This window comes from Puntigrus tetrazona, chromosome 8 (assembly GCF_018831695.1).
Source record: "Puntigrus tetrazona isolate hp1 chromosome 8, ASM1883169v1, whole genome shotgun sequence".
Classification (NCBI taxonomy): Eukaryota; Metazoa; Chordata; class Actinopteri; order Cypriniformes; family Cyprinidae; genus Puntigrus; species Puntigrus tetrazona.
The window spans coordinates 18575379-18594832 of record NC_056706.1 but is presented as its reverse complement, the minus strand read 5'-3'; the positions used below and the strand labels follow the sequence as shown (position 1 = coordinate 18594832).

Below are 19454 nucleotides of genomic sequence, written 5' to 3'. Positions count from 1 at the left end.
TTTCAGTTACCATATTTTAAAGTGAGTATCGATGTAAACAGTCTGTCAGCTCTTTTTAATTTAGTCTTTTTAGTTCTGGTAAATGTTCTTTTGTCTTGTATTGTATTTTGTTTAGTCAAATTTTAGTTGACTAAGCGTCTTTGAAACACGGCCAGTAAGTCATACTTTTAGTCATGCTGAGAATCAGTTATTTTGCTCAGAATGATATCTTTTGTGATTGTTCAGAATTATTGCACTTTCACCTATAAACTCATCTTATTTCCTGATATTATATCAGAAATATAAAACTCAAAAGTTTATTTTTTTTTATTGTTTATTAATTTTATACTACATTTTCATGTTTTTTATGTATGATACTGCATTTTCATAGAGCAAAGAGTTAATATTTAATAATTTCAGTGATATCTCGTCTCCTTTTCATCTTATTGGAAAAAAGTCACATTTTCATCAGTTTTCATAAATTACTATGCAGACAAACTGTCAAAATGGTACAAAGTATTTATCATCTGTCCATGTTCCTTTAAATATAGGTGCAATTATGTGAATACATAAAATGCAAATACAAAAATCTAATAAAATGCAATTCCCAATTTAATATAACACTACATTCTTCTTTATTCTCTAGAGCAGGGGTGTCAAACTCAGAGTTTAGATGCAACCCTAATTAAACACACCTGTTCCAGCTAATCAAGTACTTCAGACATGCATAGCATATGTGATTTAGCAGCGTTGAATCTAAACTCTGCAGGGCTCCGGCCCTCCAGGAACTGAGTTTGACACCCCTGCTCTAGAATATTAGGATTAGCCATTGAAAAAGCATTTTTCGATGACCAGGGGTTTTGAAAACGCTACATTTGTGAAGACTAGCTGTGATCAGAGGATGCATGGGTTTGTTAGTTTGTTTGTCAATGCAGGTGTCTTACCTCCTCCATAACAAGAACCCCGCAGCGCACCATGCTGTCCACCACATCAAGAGCAAAGCCATGAGCGCTTTGACAAGGCTAAGAGAAAGAGACAGACATATGCATGGACAGGCAGACAGATATGAACAGATAGACACGCAGAGAGGTAATTATTTGTGTAGTGTTTATGTTCTTGTTGATATTTCACAGCACCTTACAAGTGTTTATTTGCTTATGCAAGTGTAAAATGTGCCGACAATAATGACACACGCTATTCCCGCCGCTGAAGAACCCTTGAATGGGAAACCAGACATCAAGAGAGAATAATAAAAGGGAACAGATGGGGAGCAATTGATCGATTGGAAGCATGAAAGAGAAATTTGGAGAATATATGAAAAATAAATGAATTTTTTACTGACTGACTGACAAGCAAGGCTGTATGAATCACCGCTAGCGTCAACGTGATTATATACATCATAGTGAGATGTCCTTGTGCGTGTTTGAGTGAGACTCACCGGTATGAAGCCGGGTGACAGTAGATGTGTGAGTTGGAGGCTTTTCTCTGTCAGCTCTTCCTGGCCCAGAACAACATCGAACTCCAGGTCTCCACCACCTCCACAGCCTACAACCTCGCTCAGCATGGCTGAGACAGCACACGCTATACACAAACACAAACACACACACACGCCTTCAGGATTAGCTCCGTCAATAAACCCTGCTGTGGTGCAAACGTGACTCAACCCAAACACATCAACACCCTGAAGAGCAGGCCCATTCAAAACGGGCACGTGCCCCCTCAGATTATTGAGCCGAGTTTTAGTTTACTTTTTACTTTTAACTTGTTTGTAAAGTAAGTGTTTGTCTACAACGATCACTGATTAATGTAAATTCAAATCAATCAAATATTTAGTTTAAGGATCTGCAGACAATTCAAAGACAATTCAATCGAATGTTATTATAAACGTCATTAAAATTGACTGGGTAATATTAAATACAGGGTAGAAATATAAAGTTTCTTATTTTATTCAATCTTTAAATGATCTCAGTATTGATTTTACTGAGATTTATTTTTTTTTAATAAACTTTAATCAGCAAGGAGGATTATAAAATAACAGTAAAGACATTTGTACTATTACAAAAGACTTCTATTTCAAATAAAAGGAGAAAGAAGCCAATACAGTTTCAGCTGTGAAAATATTAGCATAATTTCTGAAGGCTCATGTGACATTGAAGACTAGAGTAATAATGTTAAAAAGAGTTTATTTTAATTGTATTTAATAAATTTTTTATATATTACACTTTACAAAATGAATGCTAAAAACGTTATTGTTTTTGTCAATATATTGATTTTTTTATTTTTTAATCAAATAAATGCATCCTTGGTGAACATAAAAGACTCTTTGTTCAATCACCCCAAACTTTTTAACAGTAGTATGAATTTTCAGATGAAATATCCCTTTAACAAACAGGTAATTTTTTTTTACCATGCTTGTTAAACAAAAATTCAGCAATAGACTAACATGCCTTTACGCAAAATAAAATTTTCTTTCTTTAGTCATCATGTCTTATCTTGCCAGTGTATACTAAATGAGCCAGAACTCCCACTGATGCCCTCTAGAAAGACAGGTGCATGACGCCTGCCAACAGCAAGTTTCCTTGCCTCCACCCAATCTTCAACACACTCTGCCCACCTCCTACAGCCTCGTGTATGAAGACGTGAGTGAGCAAATCGCAGTGCTGGCTCAGTATGAGCAGAGAGTCTGGATCGGGCCGGGGTGCGATGATGGGTTCTCCTGTGGGCGGAGCTGCAGCCAGGAGCAGATACGGGTGGAGCAGAGATAGTGCGTGATGCACCAGCCCGACAAGAGAGCCACCGTAACCCACGTCTGTGTTCCTAAACAACACCTCCTCCAACAGCCAACAGATGTCCCTGCACAGCACGGATACACGCACACCCTGAGAAAGAGGGAGAAGATTGTTACAATCATTAGCAACGTCGTTAAAGCAAGCAGAACCATGCTTGATGCTTGTATGAATCATCTACAACCAGTAGATCATTAATATACCAATGAATGTAGCTACTATTATAAAAGAGATCCAGTCTTAGATTTTTATTATCTATAAATATACTTTTTTTCTATAAAGTAGTGGTCAATATATATATATATATATATATGCTTTTATTAATACACAGTCTGGACACTTACTCTAATGCAACACTGTTTAATGCACAATTTATTTATTATACTGCCATTATTTTCTTCACAGATTATTTCTCTACTTCCCAAAATAAAAATTGTCAATGGATACTGTCATCTGAACAAGTAACCAGGCTGCCGCTTTTGTTCTGACCAACTGAGAAAAAAAGCATTACAATAGATCGCACTACTAATGGTGACTAAGTCTGACACCAAACCACGCATTTAACTCTGTACTACATTTAACGTTGAAAAAGCGTTTTGTGATTATGTATGCAGTGAGCATTAGCATGTTTGTAATCTAATCTAATTGTCATACCATGCGACACATGAAAACACACTTGAAACTTGCAAAAACACCCCTAAAAGTTTCTCAGACTTAGATTCTCTTGTCTTATGAACCTCAATTCCAAACGTCATGTTAGAAGGAAACCAGCTTTTCTCATTACCTGCGGAGTACCATCCCAAAAGTAAAGTGTGCTAGTAGCACCCTCATGCCGTGTGGCAGGGACTGAGGGAATCGTCAGAGTAGAAGAAAAGCTCAAAGAACCAAAAAATTGGGATAGCCTTAATGAAAACTAGTCCAGAGCATTCAGTGGCTTATAGAGTACTCTTTGAATGCCTTAGAGTGGCCCAGCCACAGCCTGTGCTTAACCCAATCAAGTTTTTCTAAAGAAACCTGAAAATATTCGTCTGTCTCCATTCGACCTGACAGAGCTTAAGCGGTAAAGAAATGAAGAGAAGAATGGCGGTTAACTCCCAAATGCTCATGAGCACAGCTTGTCGCATCATATCCAAAAAGATTTGAGGCTGTAAAAGAACTTTACCAAAGTTAATACATTTATGAAGTTGTGACAATTCTGTTTTTGCTTTGTCATTATGATGTATGGAGTGTAGGTTGATGTGGAAAAAAAGTCATTTAAAGCGTTTTAACAATACTTTGCGATGCTTGTGGAGCAGCAAACAGGACACCAGACTGGTGGACATGACGGCCATACTTGAAGTTGAAGCTAAAATAAAACAACCACAAACACAAAGCTTAGCCTCATACAGAGAGTAACGATTACTAAAGTGCAAGAGTTTGATCTTTGGGAGCTTGCGTGTGTCGAACAGACTCACAGTACATCAAATGAAGAGTCAGCGCAATAGTCTGCTGTCTATCAGCAGGAGACAGTTCAGGCATGACAGCAGGATGGAGGAGCCAGGAAACATCCTTCTGGCTGAAGATAGTGTCCATCCTGATGAAAAAAATCACATTTCATTTTATCACAACATATTTTGCCCAATATACATACATATAGGTGTTTAATTCCCTGAAGTAGCCTCACTGCCTTGATCTCAGCATTAAATTTACATTACAGTCCTCTGCAAACCTCCTGTGACTGTGTTACCTGACTGTTCATTGTTCTCGCTCCCTAACGTGTACAACAAAAGGCTTTACAACAATACTTTATTACCAGCTGTCAAAATGCAAATGCCTAGCCTGCAGGGCTGAGTCTTCATGATAAGGCCTCCCGCTGTGGATATGCCGCTTAAAACCATATAACATCCCCCCGAGGCTCTCAGAAAAGACTGAACAGCGGATGAGAAGCTTTTGGTAGATTTTCCAGGATATTCCAGCTCATTATGAGGCGGAATTGGAATAACTGACTTCTCCCGAGAACCTGAATTGATTAACAGAAACGTTTTGTTCACGTGGGTCTGGAGGTCTGATTCAGCGGACTGGAGTCTCGGTTAAACTGACTGAAAGGTATCATCCATCTTTCTCAAACAGCATCCTTCTGTCAATATTTATTCTTCTTGTTGTTTTTCTTGTTTTTTCATCTTAACAATTTGGAATGTCAGATAAAAACCCAAAGATGAAGAAGAACTGGAGGTCCAAACCTCCAGGGACCTTCATGTCTGACAAGAAAATTTGCAACGAACGATGCAGGAAGAATAAATGGCTTGAAGTGAAATGTGTGAACTCTTTCATCTTTGACCATATGGGCGGAAGATGCTACGGGGGCAAATGGGAAGAGATGGATGGAGAGTGGAATGCTGCAGATAGAATACAGGACCAGAGGGATTGAAGAAACCTGTCGTGCAGTATGGCGGTCAACAGCAGGTCCTGTAGGGGGCGCCCTCCATCCACACGACACTTCCCACTCTCGCACATCTCCTGAGAGAGAGAGAGAGAGAGAGAGAGAGAACGAGAGAGTGTAAAACTTTTCCACAGTGCTCATACATAAGCTTCAAAAACTGAGATGTTGAATTAAGGAGGAGGTTCTCCGCTGGTTTCGAGTCAAGGCTCAGATTTTGGAGTACAAGGTTTATTTATTGCACACAAGTTAACAAACGTATACTCAAAATTAATATTACCACAAACTACATAGATCAAACAATGTAGGTTTGTCAAACAAAGATTTGTGCTTCTTATGCTTTAGTAACAGAGTTTAGTAATTAGTTTAGCTGAACAAAATTGTGAATCTGTTTGTGTGTAAATAGCTGTAATTTACATAGTTATTCATCGTCAAACTGTAATAAACAAATGTCTCTCTTGGATGGATGGATAATTTCAGTAGCTTTATGATTCTATAGCATTAAATTAGTATCTCTAGGTGAATAACTATGACAATATGTTTTCTTTTCAAAACTGTTTGCATATTTGTCCTATCGTATTTGTTCTGTTGTCATTTGTTCACTTGAGAAAATGAAGAAATGTTTTCTTGCACTACCATTCAAATGTTTGGGGTTGGTGAAAATTGGGGAAATTTTTTTTGTGTGTTATTGAAACAAGTCTCTTTTTAAAGCAGTATTATTGCACGTTTTTAATACATATTTTATGTAGCGCAAAACTGAATTTTCAGCATCATTACTCCAGTCTTTAGTGTCACACGATCCCTCTGAATCATTCTAATATGCTGATTTGCCGCTCAAAATATTATCTTACTGTTTTCAGTGTTGAAAACATTTTTTGAGCAATATTTGAAGAACAATGCTAAAAACTAAAATCCAGCATTTATTTGAGGTTATTTGTATTAAAATTGCATTGCTTGTATTATTAAAAAGTAACCCCAAACTTTTGAACAGTAGTCTATGTATATGAGAAGTCTATGTATCTAAATATTTAACAGCTATAGTCTATATTCTATCATTTTATTGATGTTGAATTTTTTTGAAATTGTGGTATTACAAAAACCCAAATATTACACAACATTGGATGAATCTGCAAGCTTATGAATTATTCTCCACCTTTTATTGTTAATTAGTCAATTCGTTTCACTATACTTACTCTATGCATAATTACAGGGCAAGATGGATTGTATTATTTGCATTTATTATTCCCCTGCTATCTGTGACCCTATCAGAACAGCCCGGCCGCCCACCAGCTGAGAACCGCTGCGTTAAGGGTCTGCATTTGTATGAAACTGTAATTTTTTTATTTGTTGAGAGTGTGTATGGATGAGAGGGAGTGTGTGAGTCATACCTTCAGAGAGAAAGCCTGAGCAAAATGGATCCTAACACTTCCTCTGTGATCACCCTTCAGCAGGGAGACGGCAAACCGCAAAGCAGACATCAGGCCGGCCTCCAGACCACACAAACAAATGAAAAACACTCCCTCAAACACTGCCACTCACACAGGCTGGTCAAATGACTTGGATCTAATTCGGCAAAACTTCACGGAGCTCTAATGGTGAAGAGCCATTAGAGCAGAAATTAGTGGCTGTAATCACTATAATAACTGGCGACTATTTGAGATGGATGCACGCAATAATATAGATTTCTCTTAATCTCTCTCGGCGTCGACACATTCTACTCTGTGTGAGTTAGAAAACACATCTCACAAAATGAAAAAACACACCATCTGATTTTAATTATCTAAATATTGCTGCTTATTACTATGTAATGAATCATTTCACCTTAGGAATTGCAAATAAAGAAATGCACAAGTGCTATTCCTGTGTAAAGCTACTGAGGGGTTTATCGAGCACTGCTGTATGGTTGCTAGGGTGCTTTGGGCTGTTGCTATGGTGTTACTTAATGACTTCCGCCCCACACCATGTCCCAGACTCGACTCAAAAGCTTGCTTTGGGTGGCTGCCAGGGTGTTGCTATGCAGTGGTTAGGGTATTCTCGGTGGTTGCTAAGACAGTGCTTGGTGGTTGTTAGGAAACTGCTCTTGGTTGGTTGCTGAGGTTGCCCAGAAAATGCTGGACGCTTGGTAGGGCATTGCTAAGCCCTAGGGACACTAGGGAGTTTTGGTAAGTTGCTAGGATAAGGGTAGATGGTTGCTAAGGAGTTCTGGTTGTGGCTAAAGTGTTGTGAGAGACTGCTTTTTCAGGATGCTGCTAGGACACTGATAGGTGGTTGCTAAGACACTGGTTTTTGTTTGGTTGCTGTGGTATTACCGTGTGCTAGGAGAATGCCAGACGTTTGGGAGAGGACATCGCTAGGTGGACACTAGGGTATTTTGGGCAATTGCTAGAATAATTCTAGATTGTTGTTAAGGTGTCCTGTGAGGTTCCTAGGATAATGTTTCTTTCTGGGATGTTGCTAAGTGGTTGCTAGAGTGTTTTGGGTGTTTGTTAAAAAGTTCTGTGTGGTTATTAAGAAATTGCTAGGTGGTCACTGGGGTGTTTTGTGTGGTTACTAGAATAATAATAAGTTGTTTTCGTATTCTGTGATTGTCGTGATATTCTGTGGTTGACAATAGTGATGCTAAGTGGTTGCTAGGACAATGCTGTTTCTTGCTGGGGTGTTCTGTGAGGATACTAGGATAAAGTTGTTTGCTAAGATGTTGATTAAAAAAAGTTGATTGCTAATGGCTGTTAAAAGTCAAAGTCTGATGCTAAAAAGTTCTGGATGGTTGCTAAAACACTGATAGGCAGTTGCTATGGAGTCCTGAGTGGTTGCCAAGACATTTCTAGGTGGTCACTAGGGTGTTCTGGGCTGTTGCTAGGATGATGTTTCTTTATTGAACATTATTAGGTGGTTGCTAAGGTGTTCTGGGTGGTTGCTGGGTGTTTGTTAAGGAGTTCTGCTAGTTAAATATAATTTTTCTATTGTTTCTGGGGTGTTCTGGGTGGTTGCTAAAACATTACTAGTGTTCACTAGGATGTTTTAGGTGGTTGCTAGAATTCTGGGTGGTCACTAGGGTATTATGTACAGTTGGTACGATAATGTTATTTGTGTTGTTTGCTAGGTAGTCACTAGGGTGTTCTAGGCAGTTGCTAGGGTGTTTTTGGATGGTTGCAAAGATAGTGCTAGGTTGTTTTTAATGAGTTGCCAAGTTGTTTAGGGTGGCTATAATGGTGTTCTGTGATTGCTAAGACAATGATAAGTGGTTGCTACCGTGTTCTGGTTGATAGCGTTCTGTGTGGTTGCTAGGGCATTGCTAAGTGGTTGCTAGGGTGTTCTGGGTTAATAGAACCTAAAAGGGCACCGCACACCGGATGAGAAGTGCAGAGCAGAAGATATTACACACTCATAGAAAACAATGTGTTCATTTTTAAAGACATGGTGCAACACGCTTTGCGTCCGGTGTGTGTGACCCTCTTTAGTGATATTTACTTATAATTATATAACTAATGCCTTTCTAAGGGGTTTGTTGCAACTATGATGAGGCAGGTTTTTTTTCATCTTTTCATTGTTTGGCAGATGAAAATATTCAGATTGCTTCAACAAGCAATAGCACACCTTTCCAAAACGAGCTGCATGTTTTTAGGCTTCACTCACAGCACTGAGTAACATGACAAAGTTTAACACTGAGTTAAGAGTTTGGCAAAGCCTATGATCATTGTGTTTATGAGCACCATTATCGTGTTTGCCTTTGTCAGGTAAATGTGAATCTACTTGTGTTTGTAATTTGTTTATTGGTTTGTTTAATAGCCCAGTGCACTGATGGTGACAGTCTGATAGAGGTCATTATGGAGTGGAGTGTGTGTTGTTGATACTGAAGTCATCACCTGTGGACGTGTAAAATAGCGTGGCAGGCAATCGTAGGAAACACCCACTGGCACAACGCTAACATCAGGCACTAGACCGTCACTGATGGCCTGATGTACACGAGCTAGCCACTGCCCGCCATGACCTCCGGACGCACCGATGCCTACGCTCACTGCGGCCCCCTCTCGTAGCAGCTCACCAATAAACTGTGGAGTGGAACAAATGAGGAGAAATGATGGATACAATGTTTGTGGGAAAACAGAGAGGCTGGACAGTTTTTATGATGAGAAAGAGATATGAAGCAGAAAAAATTAACTGCAATATCTGCAAAATCAGTACAATAAAAATCTAACTGAAAGCCTGTATGTTTGAAGCCGGCCTCTGTGTGAGAGGAGAGACATAAAATGTGCTACAGCAAGATAGAAAGTGGCAAGTTGACACGTCTATAGAATTAAATGATACTTTTCTCATGCTTGGACAAAGAATTATGACAATGCTGTCATCATTTGCTCACCCTCGCCTCGCGTCATTCTAAACCAAAGATTACAGAATACCCGAGATGTGTCACTCCTATAGTTTTGAATGGAGAAAAATGCAAAGCTTAATATGGCCGCTCAATCGCAGGAAGCCTCGTCTTCTGAATAAGAGCCAATCGCTGATCTGTAAAATCAGTGTGACAGTCAAGATTTCATTGGTGATTCCAAATATGAAATTTTTTCATAAGCTTAGCGAATTTGATGTTTCCCCATTCAAAGAAATAGGACTTGGATGCCCGAGAGGTGTTTCAAAGACGGCTATTGATTGACAAGAAAGTGGACAAGAAAGCAACACAGAAATGGTTTAAGTGATTCATGCGATACTTTAAATAGTGCTAATAAGTGTACGAGGAAAAGATTGAACTGCTGATCAATATTAAAACCTAGCTCTCAAATTTTAATCATGCTTGTGCATATTCAAACTAGTAATATTTTAGTATTATGTACTAGTACATTTAAATAAGAGAAAGAACAGCTTCAGTGCTCTGCAAAAATTCCTCCTTTTGTGATTCATGCAAGAAAGTATGCGATACGAGTACTGAATTATATAAGTGTGCATAAATGACAAACTTGTAATTTTGAGTCAACTGTCTCTTTAACTCTCTCTCTGTCTCACACACACACACACACACACACACTGAGCCTGATCTCTCCCAAATCCATCTTGAGAAGCCTGATAAGCTCATATGCTATTCCAGGCATGACAGATTATTTCCTCTGTTCATTTATGCCAGTCAGAAGCCGTACATATGCACATATCTAATCAAAGCCCTTCATATTAATACTAATATCAGCTCTTCATGCAATCAAGATCCTAATGCAGATTATGCCAAATCCTCTGACAGTCACAGCGTCCAAACTCTCGTAAATATTTCTTGTAAACGGGCTAATAAGACATTCCTTCAAGAAACTCAGATAACAGTATGATTCTGACAGTAAATCTGGAGGCTGAGGAGATTTATTATCCACCTCCAGGCATCAGTGAGGCAGAGTAATGGGTTCAGCGACTCATGCAACCTCCCAATGAAACATCTGCAGTCCGCAGGTGCCCCATCGTCATGGGAACCACTGCGCTCATCAAGGGCAGGTTACTAATGCAGCCTAACCCGCCCCGAAACACAGGTGACCGTCCGTCTCCAGACTAAAACCTGTATTAAAATCAGCGTGTCTGCGCAAACGTCTTAAGTACGGTCCGGCAGCTCAGCGCCTGAAGCGACAGTCTGTTTCACTTGTCTTATCGTATGCTGAATCTTGGCAATTCAAGCAGAACAGCACACTCAGCCTTTGCGGGGGCTTACAGAGGTCATGACTGGAGAATAGAGGCTGTCCATCTCAGCGTCTCGCTCTGAGCCACTGCCTTCTGGGAGCAAGACGACACCCAGCCTCTGAAGGATGGACCTGAGAAGACAAAATGGCCTCAATTAAGAGTGACTAATGGGACATTCCTTTAGGTTATTCATCCAACAAATAACAACATAGATGAGACTTAAAGGGGCCATATACTTCACTTTCACAGCACTTTATTTCTTCCCTGATGTCTATTTAGAGACAAGGTCACAATCTCACAGGGTGTGTTTCAATTTGTCTATTAGTTTAGTAGTAAGCGCACTGTGAAGGCATCCAGCCATTTTTGGTAAAGTTCACTATTAAAATTCCTCAAGAACTGCAATTTTTTCTTGCAGAGAAATGAACAGAATGCACCGTTAAACACCTGCAAGGCTACTGACTATATTCGCTTTCTGGAAATGTCATCATCATGAAGTCACAGGAGGAGCAAGCCTTACTTTTATGTTTCTGATAACGCTACCGTGAAAGAGCTTTGGGGTTGACGCGAAGTAAAAACTGTAATATTTTGAAATGTTAATGTAATTTGAAGCAACTGTTTTCTATTTGAATACATTTTAAAACAAAATGTTATTGCTGTCATGCCAAGCTGAATTTTCGGCATTGTTACCTCGTCAGTCTTTAATGTCACATAATCCTTCAGAAATCATTTTAATATGCTGATTTGATGCTCTTTTTCAAATGTTCAAAAACGGTGATGCTGTTAATATATTTGAAAACCACGATACTTTTTTTGTCTAATAAGTGAAAAGTAAGTTAAAGTAAGTTCATTGGCACTTTTGATTAAATGCTAAAGAAAAATATAAATTTATTTATTTTAGAAAAAAAAATAAAAAGATCCTGCAAACTAAAAATATTAAATGTTAAAATCATAAAATAGTTAACCCCCCAACCCTTCCAACAACACATTATTTGTTAATTTATGTATGCTAAGCAATGTCGCACTGACATACTAATGTTTATTTTTTTGTTTAATGTCTGATTTCCATTATACATGTATATTTTCCGCTTTGTTTAATATATATAATGCAGGACAAGCGCATATTTCATAATGGCACTTTATGAGATGCAGCTACAACAAAAGTGTCATACAGCGGTGCTGATAAATACCAGCTACGTTTTAATGCACGACCCTCGTAATCGTGTCGCCGGCTGATCTCAGGTAATTGAGTCTGCTGTTTACTGGATAAGGCCTTTGCTAGTGCCTGAAATTGTGTTTACGATGCACTGATTCATCCACATAACATGACCATTTATCACTATTCTGCTACTACACTGTAGTTTGGACTTAATCCAGCATAATTCACACTGTCAACAGGTCTGGGAAAGTAACTTGGCACTCTGAAGAAAGGGATGGGGACGAGGACAAAATTAACAAAAATTAACCCTTTCTGGTTCCTTAATTCCATTAGCTGCTATTGTAATACTTAAGAAAAAGTGTGGTTCATTAAGTAAGCCAACAATTGCGCCAGATTGTTAAGTGAGTTTGTCGTTAGACCGCTTTTTATTAGTCCATTAATTTATATTTTTATCAGGTTCAAACACGTTCAAGAAAATGTTGCAATAAGATACTATTATACTATATACTTTTGTCATAACATTTTATTTCAAACTTTTTCAACTTTTTTCTTGTAATTTAATACGTTTATTCTCAGTATTTTATCTAGACTTTTCTTCTTGGAATTTAAGGACTATCTCCTCATAATTTAATATGTTTTATCTATTTTATCTTGACTATATATTCAATTTAAACCATTAAAAAAAAGAAACTGTTTGAAAAGTATGTGCAATTACGTGAAAAAACAGCTCAAATGAGTTGTGTTTATCCTTACTGATAAATAATGATTCACTAAATTAAATTACAAATTACTTTTAGCACTCCCGCGTTCTGTTCATAAAAAGGTTAACTATTTATTAAAATGCTGAACATCTCCTAAAGTTTAGAAAAACTAGTGGCCCTCGAGTAAAACTAAAAGGACACCCACATGTCTACATAATATATTTAACTCTTATTCATTTCTAGTGTATTTATAGCACACTTAAAACTCCACAACGTGCTAATTTTGTTTCAGAAAAGTAAGGTGCTGTGAATTAAACTCAAATCTTGATAAATAAATTTCGTATTCATACGTGTGCCTCATCCAGTGACAATCAATCAAGTGTTGCACCGTAAGTTTGATGCATATCATAAATACATTAACAATTACTCACACAGCAATCTGTATAAACAGCTATTAAGTAATTATTGATGTAGCCTTGTAAACAAAGCAAAAACCTCCCCGTGGCCTGGAGTCTAAGTCTTCCGTTGCCTGCAGGAGGAAACTATTTACCCCCACCAATCCCTCGCTGCGGTCGATTGCCGTTTCCAGCACAGTGTGCCATGACTCTTAAAGAATTGTACGTTTCATTACTTACCAAACCATTACGCCCTGTTAAATGTGAACAGGTGCTTCTGTTGCATGAATAAGTGCACCACGCTTTTAAAAACCGCTGTGTCTGCACCAAACTGGTACAAAATTAATGAACAAGACCTTTATTTTTAACAAAACCAGCTCTACTGACACAAACAGAGCTGTGATGTAAATGTACACCGGTGGAGGGCAGGAAATGATGTGAACTGTGGGGGTATGTGCTAAGAAGCTAGACCTCTGTGGGCGCTACAGGGTGAATGTGTGTGTGTGTGTGTGTGTGTATATACCTTAGCCAGGTTTGTCGGACGTGGGCTGGGTAAATGGTGTAGGGAACCCTCAAGTTGTGGCAGAAAAGAGTCAGACAAATGAGAGCGTGATCGATGCCGCTCTGCTGAACACACACATAGACCAGTGGATGTTTCTAAAACACACACACACACACACACACAGACAAAATGAGAGGACACTTCAGCACAGTCAGAAATACAGTTCAGCGGTAAGTGCACACTTGAAAATGAACCTGTAAATGAACTGTTTTAGTACTTCAGAAAATGGCTCTGAGATTGTGTTTTCAGACCCTTTGTACCAACTCTGCTAATATCCCAGAACTTCTGGTGCCTCCTTATTTAACATAAACATTGAGACCCAAGAGCGGGTTAAAGATTACGATAAGCCTATTATAGCAAACAAAACACTGTTCATCATAACTCTAATGAAGTACTCTGCCCACAATAGTCTACTTCTAAAACAATCATAAATTATGTATGCCTAGAGTCTACACAGCAAAAACTTTAGTTGCAAAACATATTTATATTGTCCGATTTCAGTTTTGCCTTGAGCAACTGATCAATACGCAATTGATAGGGTTTCTTAATAAAAATAACCTCTTTTTTGATCTGGTTTTCTTTTTTTTATTTAGTTGTGCTACAGCAGTTGTACACGTTATGAATGATATCTATAATGCTTTAGAAACACAGCTATTTTTGCAGCTATTTTTACTGATCTTGGCTAAAGCTTTTAATACAATTGATCATTTTACCGTTGATTATTTTGTCATCCACATTACGTAATATAATTACTTAATTTTTACACTACATCGGTTTTCTAACAATTATATTTACAGATCCCAATGTGCACAAACTTTTTGTAACATTGGCCGATTTTTTATATTTTTTGTTAGTATAACATATCTGAAAATGCACTTAGCAAGTTGTGTTGTTGAATATGTTGTCCAATACAGTCCCCCTAAATATAAGGCAATGTTACTTTGACCATTTGTTGAACAATTATTATAACTACAAAACATTTTTGTTGTAGTACTCATTCTTCAGTGATAAAGACTGATCAACAACTATCCGAACCATTAACTATTAACGAAGGGGTCCCTCAGGGCTGTTAGCATTAACCCTGTTTTCAATTTACATTAATAATATTTATCGGTTTATCTCTAGTCAGAAAATCTATATTCACTTATATGTGGATGATACTTTTCTTGCTGTGGGATTGTCATATGATGAAGTTTTAAAACATGCACAGGTTAGTTTTAATAATACACAAGGGCCTTTTAACGGCCTGAATCTAGTTTTAAATGGGAAAAAAAAGCAAAAGCACAGCGATTTGGAAAAACAACTAAATAATAAATAAATGATAAATTACTAGTAAGGGCCCTGACCTTGAAGCTAAATCATATAGCCTCTCAAGGGGCTGACCTGCGAACCTTGAGCAAATTTTTAATAGTTTTGTTTTGTTCGTTTTTAGCATCACATACAAACTCTTACCGAACCAAACTGCAATACTGCAGTACACTCCTCCTCACAGACATAAAGAACACCAAAAGAATCTGCTTTCTTACTCCGAATGACCTAAGACGGCGAAGAAAGTAGTCTCTCTGCTTGGTCCTTTTACGGAGAGCATCACGATGCATATGATCTTTAATCATTACCCCTGAATACTTGCATGTTTTAACCTGTACAATTTTTCTATTATGGATAAAAACAGGCGTGATATTAGTATCAGATGTAGACCCGTACATATAATCTCTTCTTTTCTAATAAATAAGCTATTTTTAGACTACTAAGAAAGCTTTGATTCTGAATGTTTTCATAGTACAACGACCTCTTATATGAAAAAAAGATCAAGGGAATTTTGATTTCTCAGTCTACAGCCCCTTTAAAGTGAGCAAAATGTCAAAACAATAGAGCTATAGACAACAAGCGCTCAGGGTCACCATATCCTCTAATATTTTTATCTATAGCCAAACGCACTTCATTCTTGTCCTCTATGTGTGTGCTTCTTCTTTCTCCTGGTAGAGCTGAAGATGTGCTTATTTTAACAACAGTAACAGGAACATGGTGAGCAGCAAAATGTATCGACACTTTCACAATGCAGAAAACAAGAATACAGTTCTTTTTATTGATGCGCAATCACCTACAGCCACTGATAGAAATGCGCATCAGCCTAAAAACATCTAGAAATGCCATTCTATTACTTGTTTTTAGGATACTTTTTACTGAAAAACAAAGAAACGACGTTTTAAAATGTACTGCTATTCAGGTGGGCGTTGAGTATCTGATCTGCAGGTGAGCTCTATATTTTCGGCAGTGACGCATGTGGACTGAGGCCAAAGAGATGATTTCTGGCGGTGTTGCGGGATGGACGTTTAATTGTTTATAAAATCAGACAGCAGACGAGGTCTAATCGGTTCTGTGATGTTTTGTTTCATTTTGCGCTTGCACCACTGGAATGGTACAAAAAAGCTTTTCAAAGTGTGCTTTTACTTCCATATAAAGAGTTATGTGTGACCAAAAGCCCGAGGTGAAAAACCTGACTGCAATAAAAATAAATGTGTAAACAGGATGAATGGAGCAATAGGTTGAGAAGGAGAAAGAATGAGGCGCACACAAAAAGAGCATTTTGATATAGAGAGCAGCCTTCAGCTTCAAGTATTTAAATCGCAATATCGTGCAGTGAAATCGAGAATAATTGAGTTTGGTTCAGAAAACCACTGCAAATGTGGGGGGGGGGGAATAAATAAATCAATTTAAAAAAGGAGTAACTTGAAGAACATTTGTGGTGAAAGAAGAAAAGCAGTGAAGGCTAATGAGATATAGGAAGAACGAAAGCACGCAATGTGTGAAGCACCGGATGCCTACAGGAAAGAAAACAGGTTATATAAGACTGGGACTGGGGTGAAGGAATAAAGGCTGGATGTGTGGTTACCAGTTGTGTGGCATGATGTATAGCTGCCAGCTGGTTGAGGTTGACCTGTACGCTGCAGAACATTAAACTGAAGAACTTCAGCAGCATCCAGCTCACAAGCCTGAAAGACAGTTTGGTGAGAAATCAGTCGAAAAGGTTAAAATATCTATATGCCGATGCACTGCTGCACGGACGTTCTGCTCTTCGATTTAAGCACTCTAATTATCCAGCGCAGTTATGCAGCTTCCGTGACCTCATATAAATTTAACCTCAGACGAACTGAAAAAAAGCTGTTAAATGGTGAAAAATACATGTGACACTCACCATCTGCACTCGTTTGTACAAGTTTTCCTATTTGATTAGTGGCCAAGAAATGCATGAGTCGAAATATTCCTTCACTTGACATTGCCTTGAACTTCAATTTCAGGTTTAAATTGGATTTTCAATGTGGGTTATTTGTTTAAAAACCTAAAGAAATGCGACTATTTAAAACTTCTGTTACACTTGGAATGCTGAACATTCTATTATTTAAGTTTACAAATACTAATAATCCACCTTAAATGTTCAGCCGGTGAAAAGGTGATTTGCTTTCAGAGTAAGAATTGCGCTCAGACCTGAGAAGCCAGGGGGAGATGAAGGTCTGTGTGAGGGTCAAAAATCTGTCTAAATGACTTCTGACTTCAGGCATCACTTGCTCCATCGCCTTGGTTTCATCTGGGCAACATACCATCACCAAAGCCTGCCTCACTCTGGGTAAAAAAGGCAGAGTCACAGGACAACAGACCACACAGTAAACAAAGGGGATATTGTGTGATGGATCATCACATAAACACCACGCAAACACACCAAAACCGCTTGTGCCTCCAGAGTGAAAAACACACCAATGCTGTTTGGGACTATAAAAGGTTATTTAAATGTTAGGGTCCAAATTGAGTTAGGTGACTAGACAGAGGGTGTGGTAACAGGGTTGAACTGAGGTGAAAGCAAAGAGAGATGCTAACATGACGTATGTGGCATACGGTCGACAGCTAAATTAAAATGAACGCCATTCCAGTAGCGATGGGTCACAATTGACCAACAGTGCTCTGCTGAGCTGTTTTTGAATGTAAGAATGCTCTCCTCTGAAACACATTCAATCAAGATCAGGTGAAGCCAGTTCTAGTGACCTTATACAAGACTTCGTTAACTTAATGAAGCCAGTCCAAGAGTTTTCAAACCAGGAGTTTGAGTTCCTAGAAATAGAGTTTTAACAAAATGTATTTTTTTAGGTCTATACTCTCATTCCGGCGTAATAATCCAGGAATATCCGGAGTAATAACCATTTGATGCCATACCATGGCTGTAGCAGGCGCAATATTGCACAAAGCCAAGTTCCTTAATTATTACACTGTAAATGTAAATGTTTCAACAAATTGCATGGATATATCCGATTGTAACATCATCTGTGTTTTGGTTTTATTTCGTGTTTCCTGTTTTGTTCCTATCTGTCCATCTGTTCCTTTTCTTGTTTAGTTTTGATTAATTACTCCTAACCTGTTTCACTTCTCCCCATGTGTTTAAAAGCCCGCTCTGTTTAGTTCAGTTTGTCCGTCCTCAAAGCATGTTACGTTGTTTTACTCCTGTTCTTTTGTAATTAAACTATGCTTTCTTGGAATTCCGTTTGGTACTCATTCCTGGAACACGTACAATTACAAAATCATTAAATGACCAGGTGTAAACAGACCCGTAGTGTTCAGTTGTTAACTCTAGTCGACTCCAATAATGAATAGAAAAAGACAAAATTATGTATAATTTCTTTAGTTACTAAAACTACGTATTGAATATTTACAAATAATAATTTAACGATTTGCTTTCATTTTTGTAAAGTTTGGGCTCTCTGTGTATTTATAACATATTTTAAGAATCACATAGAATAGGCTGGTCGTACTCAAAAATGTTTGCATTTATATTTAATTTTATTGAAATAATCATATTTTAAAAACATTTATTCAAACTCCAAAAAATTTGTCAAATGTGAAAACTGTGTCTAGTCAAGAAGTATAAAAGCATTCTTACTTGTGATGCATATTTGTCAGTCCTAAATAAAATATAAAATGTATTAGTTTATATTAAAACTGTCATCCACGGGGATGTAAGTTTTATATGCAATAAAAAAACGGAAAAACGGAGCCTTTTACAGGTCAGCGTCGACAACAGTTAGAATAGATCTCGCCATGCAATCTAATGTAATGTCAGATTAAGTGGCTACCAATCTCCTACATAACAGAAATCCGAATTTAATCTCAATGGGAGCCTGACAGGAGTGCCTCTCAATCCTCGAATGCATCTCCCTCTGCTCTCTTCCTCTGTCTACACGTGGCATGTCATCTAATCAGTGAAGAGTGCTCAAGCGAACCGCACCTCTCGCTGCCGTGGACTCTGTGCCGTCTGTCTCCAGCAGGGCTGGGGTGAACTTCACAACCCCACACAAACAGCAAGCAGCACACCCTCCTTACTAACCAGCCACGGTACCTGAAAACACACACACACACACACTCGTGTACGCCTACTCTCTTTTACCCCATTAGCAAAATCGAAAGCGGCCCTTGTGTAAACAGATATTGTCTCACTCACCTTGGGACGCTGAAAACAATCGCTGACCAATCAGCGGTGGGTGAATACATCATATTCTCAGCATAATCAGGCTTCAAAATGTTAATTAGCTCGGCTAACGAAAGAGCAGGCTCTGTACTGGGACTATTAATTCAAGCCGAATTAAACGCTTCAGCAGGATTTGCAGCGCTTGGCTTCTGACACTTTCTAAAGTGGGAGGTGATTGAGAAGATAAACCGGGTGCTCACAGAGGCTGTGTTTTGATGCAGGAGAGACAAATCCCATTTATTTGCTTTAATAAAGTGTTTTCTAGGAAGTTAGAAACTTTGCTTCACGAGAGTCCTCT

The 19454-nt window shown here is 38.3% G+C and overlaps 1 protein-coding gene across 1 annotated transcript in view; it reads right to left on the bottom strand.

Moving 5' to 3' along the window:
* The window catches only part of gpat2 (glycerol-3-phosphate acyltransferase 2, mitochondrial), a 33908-nt gene that overhangs the window by 4774 nt on the left and 9680 nt on the right, over window positions 1–19454 (bottom strand). The window contains exons 4-16 of the mRNA XM_043247907.1: window positions 18917–19027; window positions 17131–17265; window positions 16538–16637; window positions 13606–13739; window positions 10862–10961; window positions 9048–9233; window positions 6570–6668; window positions 5179–5261; window positions 4220–4338; window positions 4040–4110; window positions 2594–2858; window positions 1418–1560; window positions 924–1001 (exon numbers count right to left, since the gene is read on the bottom strand). Of these exons, the coding sequence (XP_043103842.1) occupies window positions 924–1001; window positions 1418–1560; window positions 2594–2858; window positions 4040–4110; window positions 4220–4338; window positions 5179–5261; window positions 6570–6668; window positions 9048–9233; window positions 10862–10961; window positions 13606–13739; window positions 16538–16637; window positions 17131–17265; window positions 18917–19027 (1624 nt within the window). The remainder of the gene's footprint in view (window positions 1–923; window positions 1002–1417; window positions 1561–2593; window positions 2859–4039; window positions 4111–4219; window positions 4339–5178; window positions 5262–6569; window positions 6669–9047; window positions 9234–10861; window positions 10962–13605; window positions 13740–16537; window positions 16638–17130; window positions 17266–18916; window positions 19028–19454) is intronic.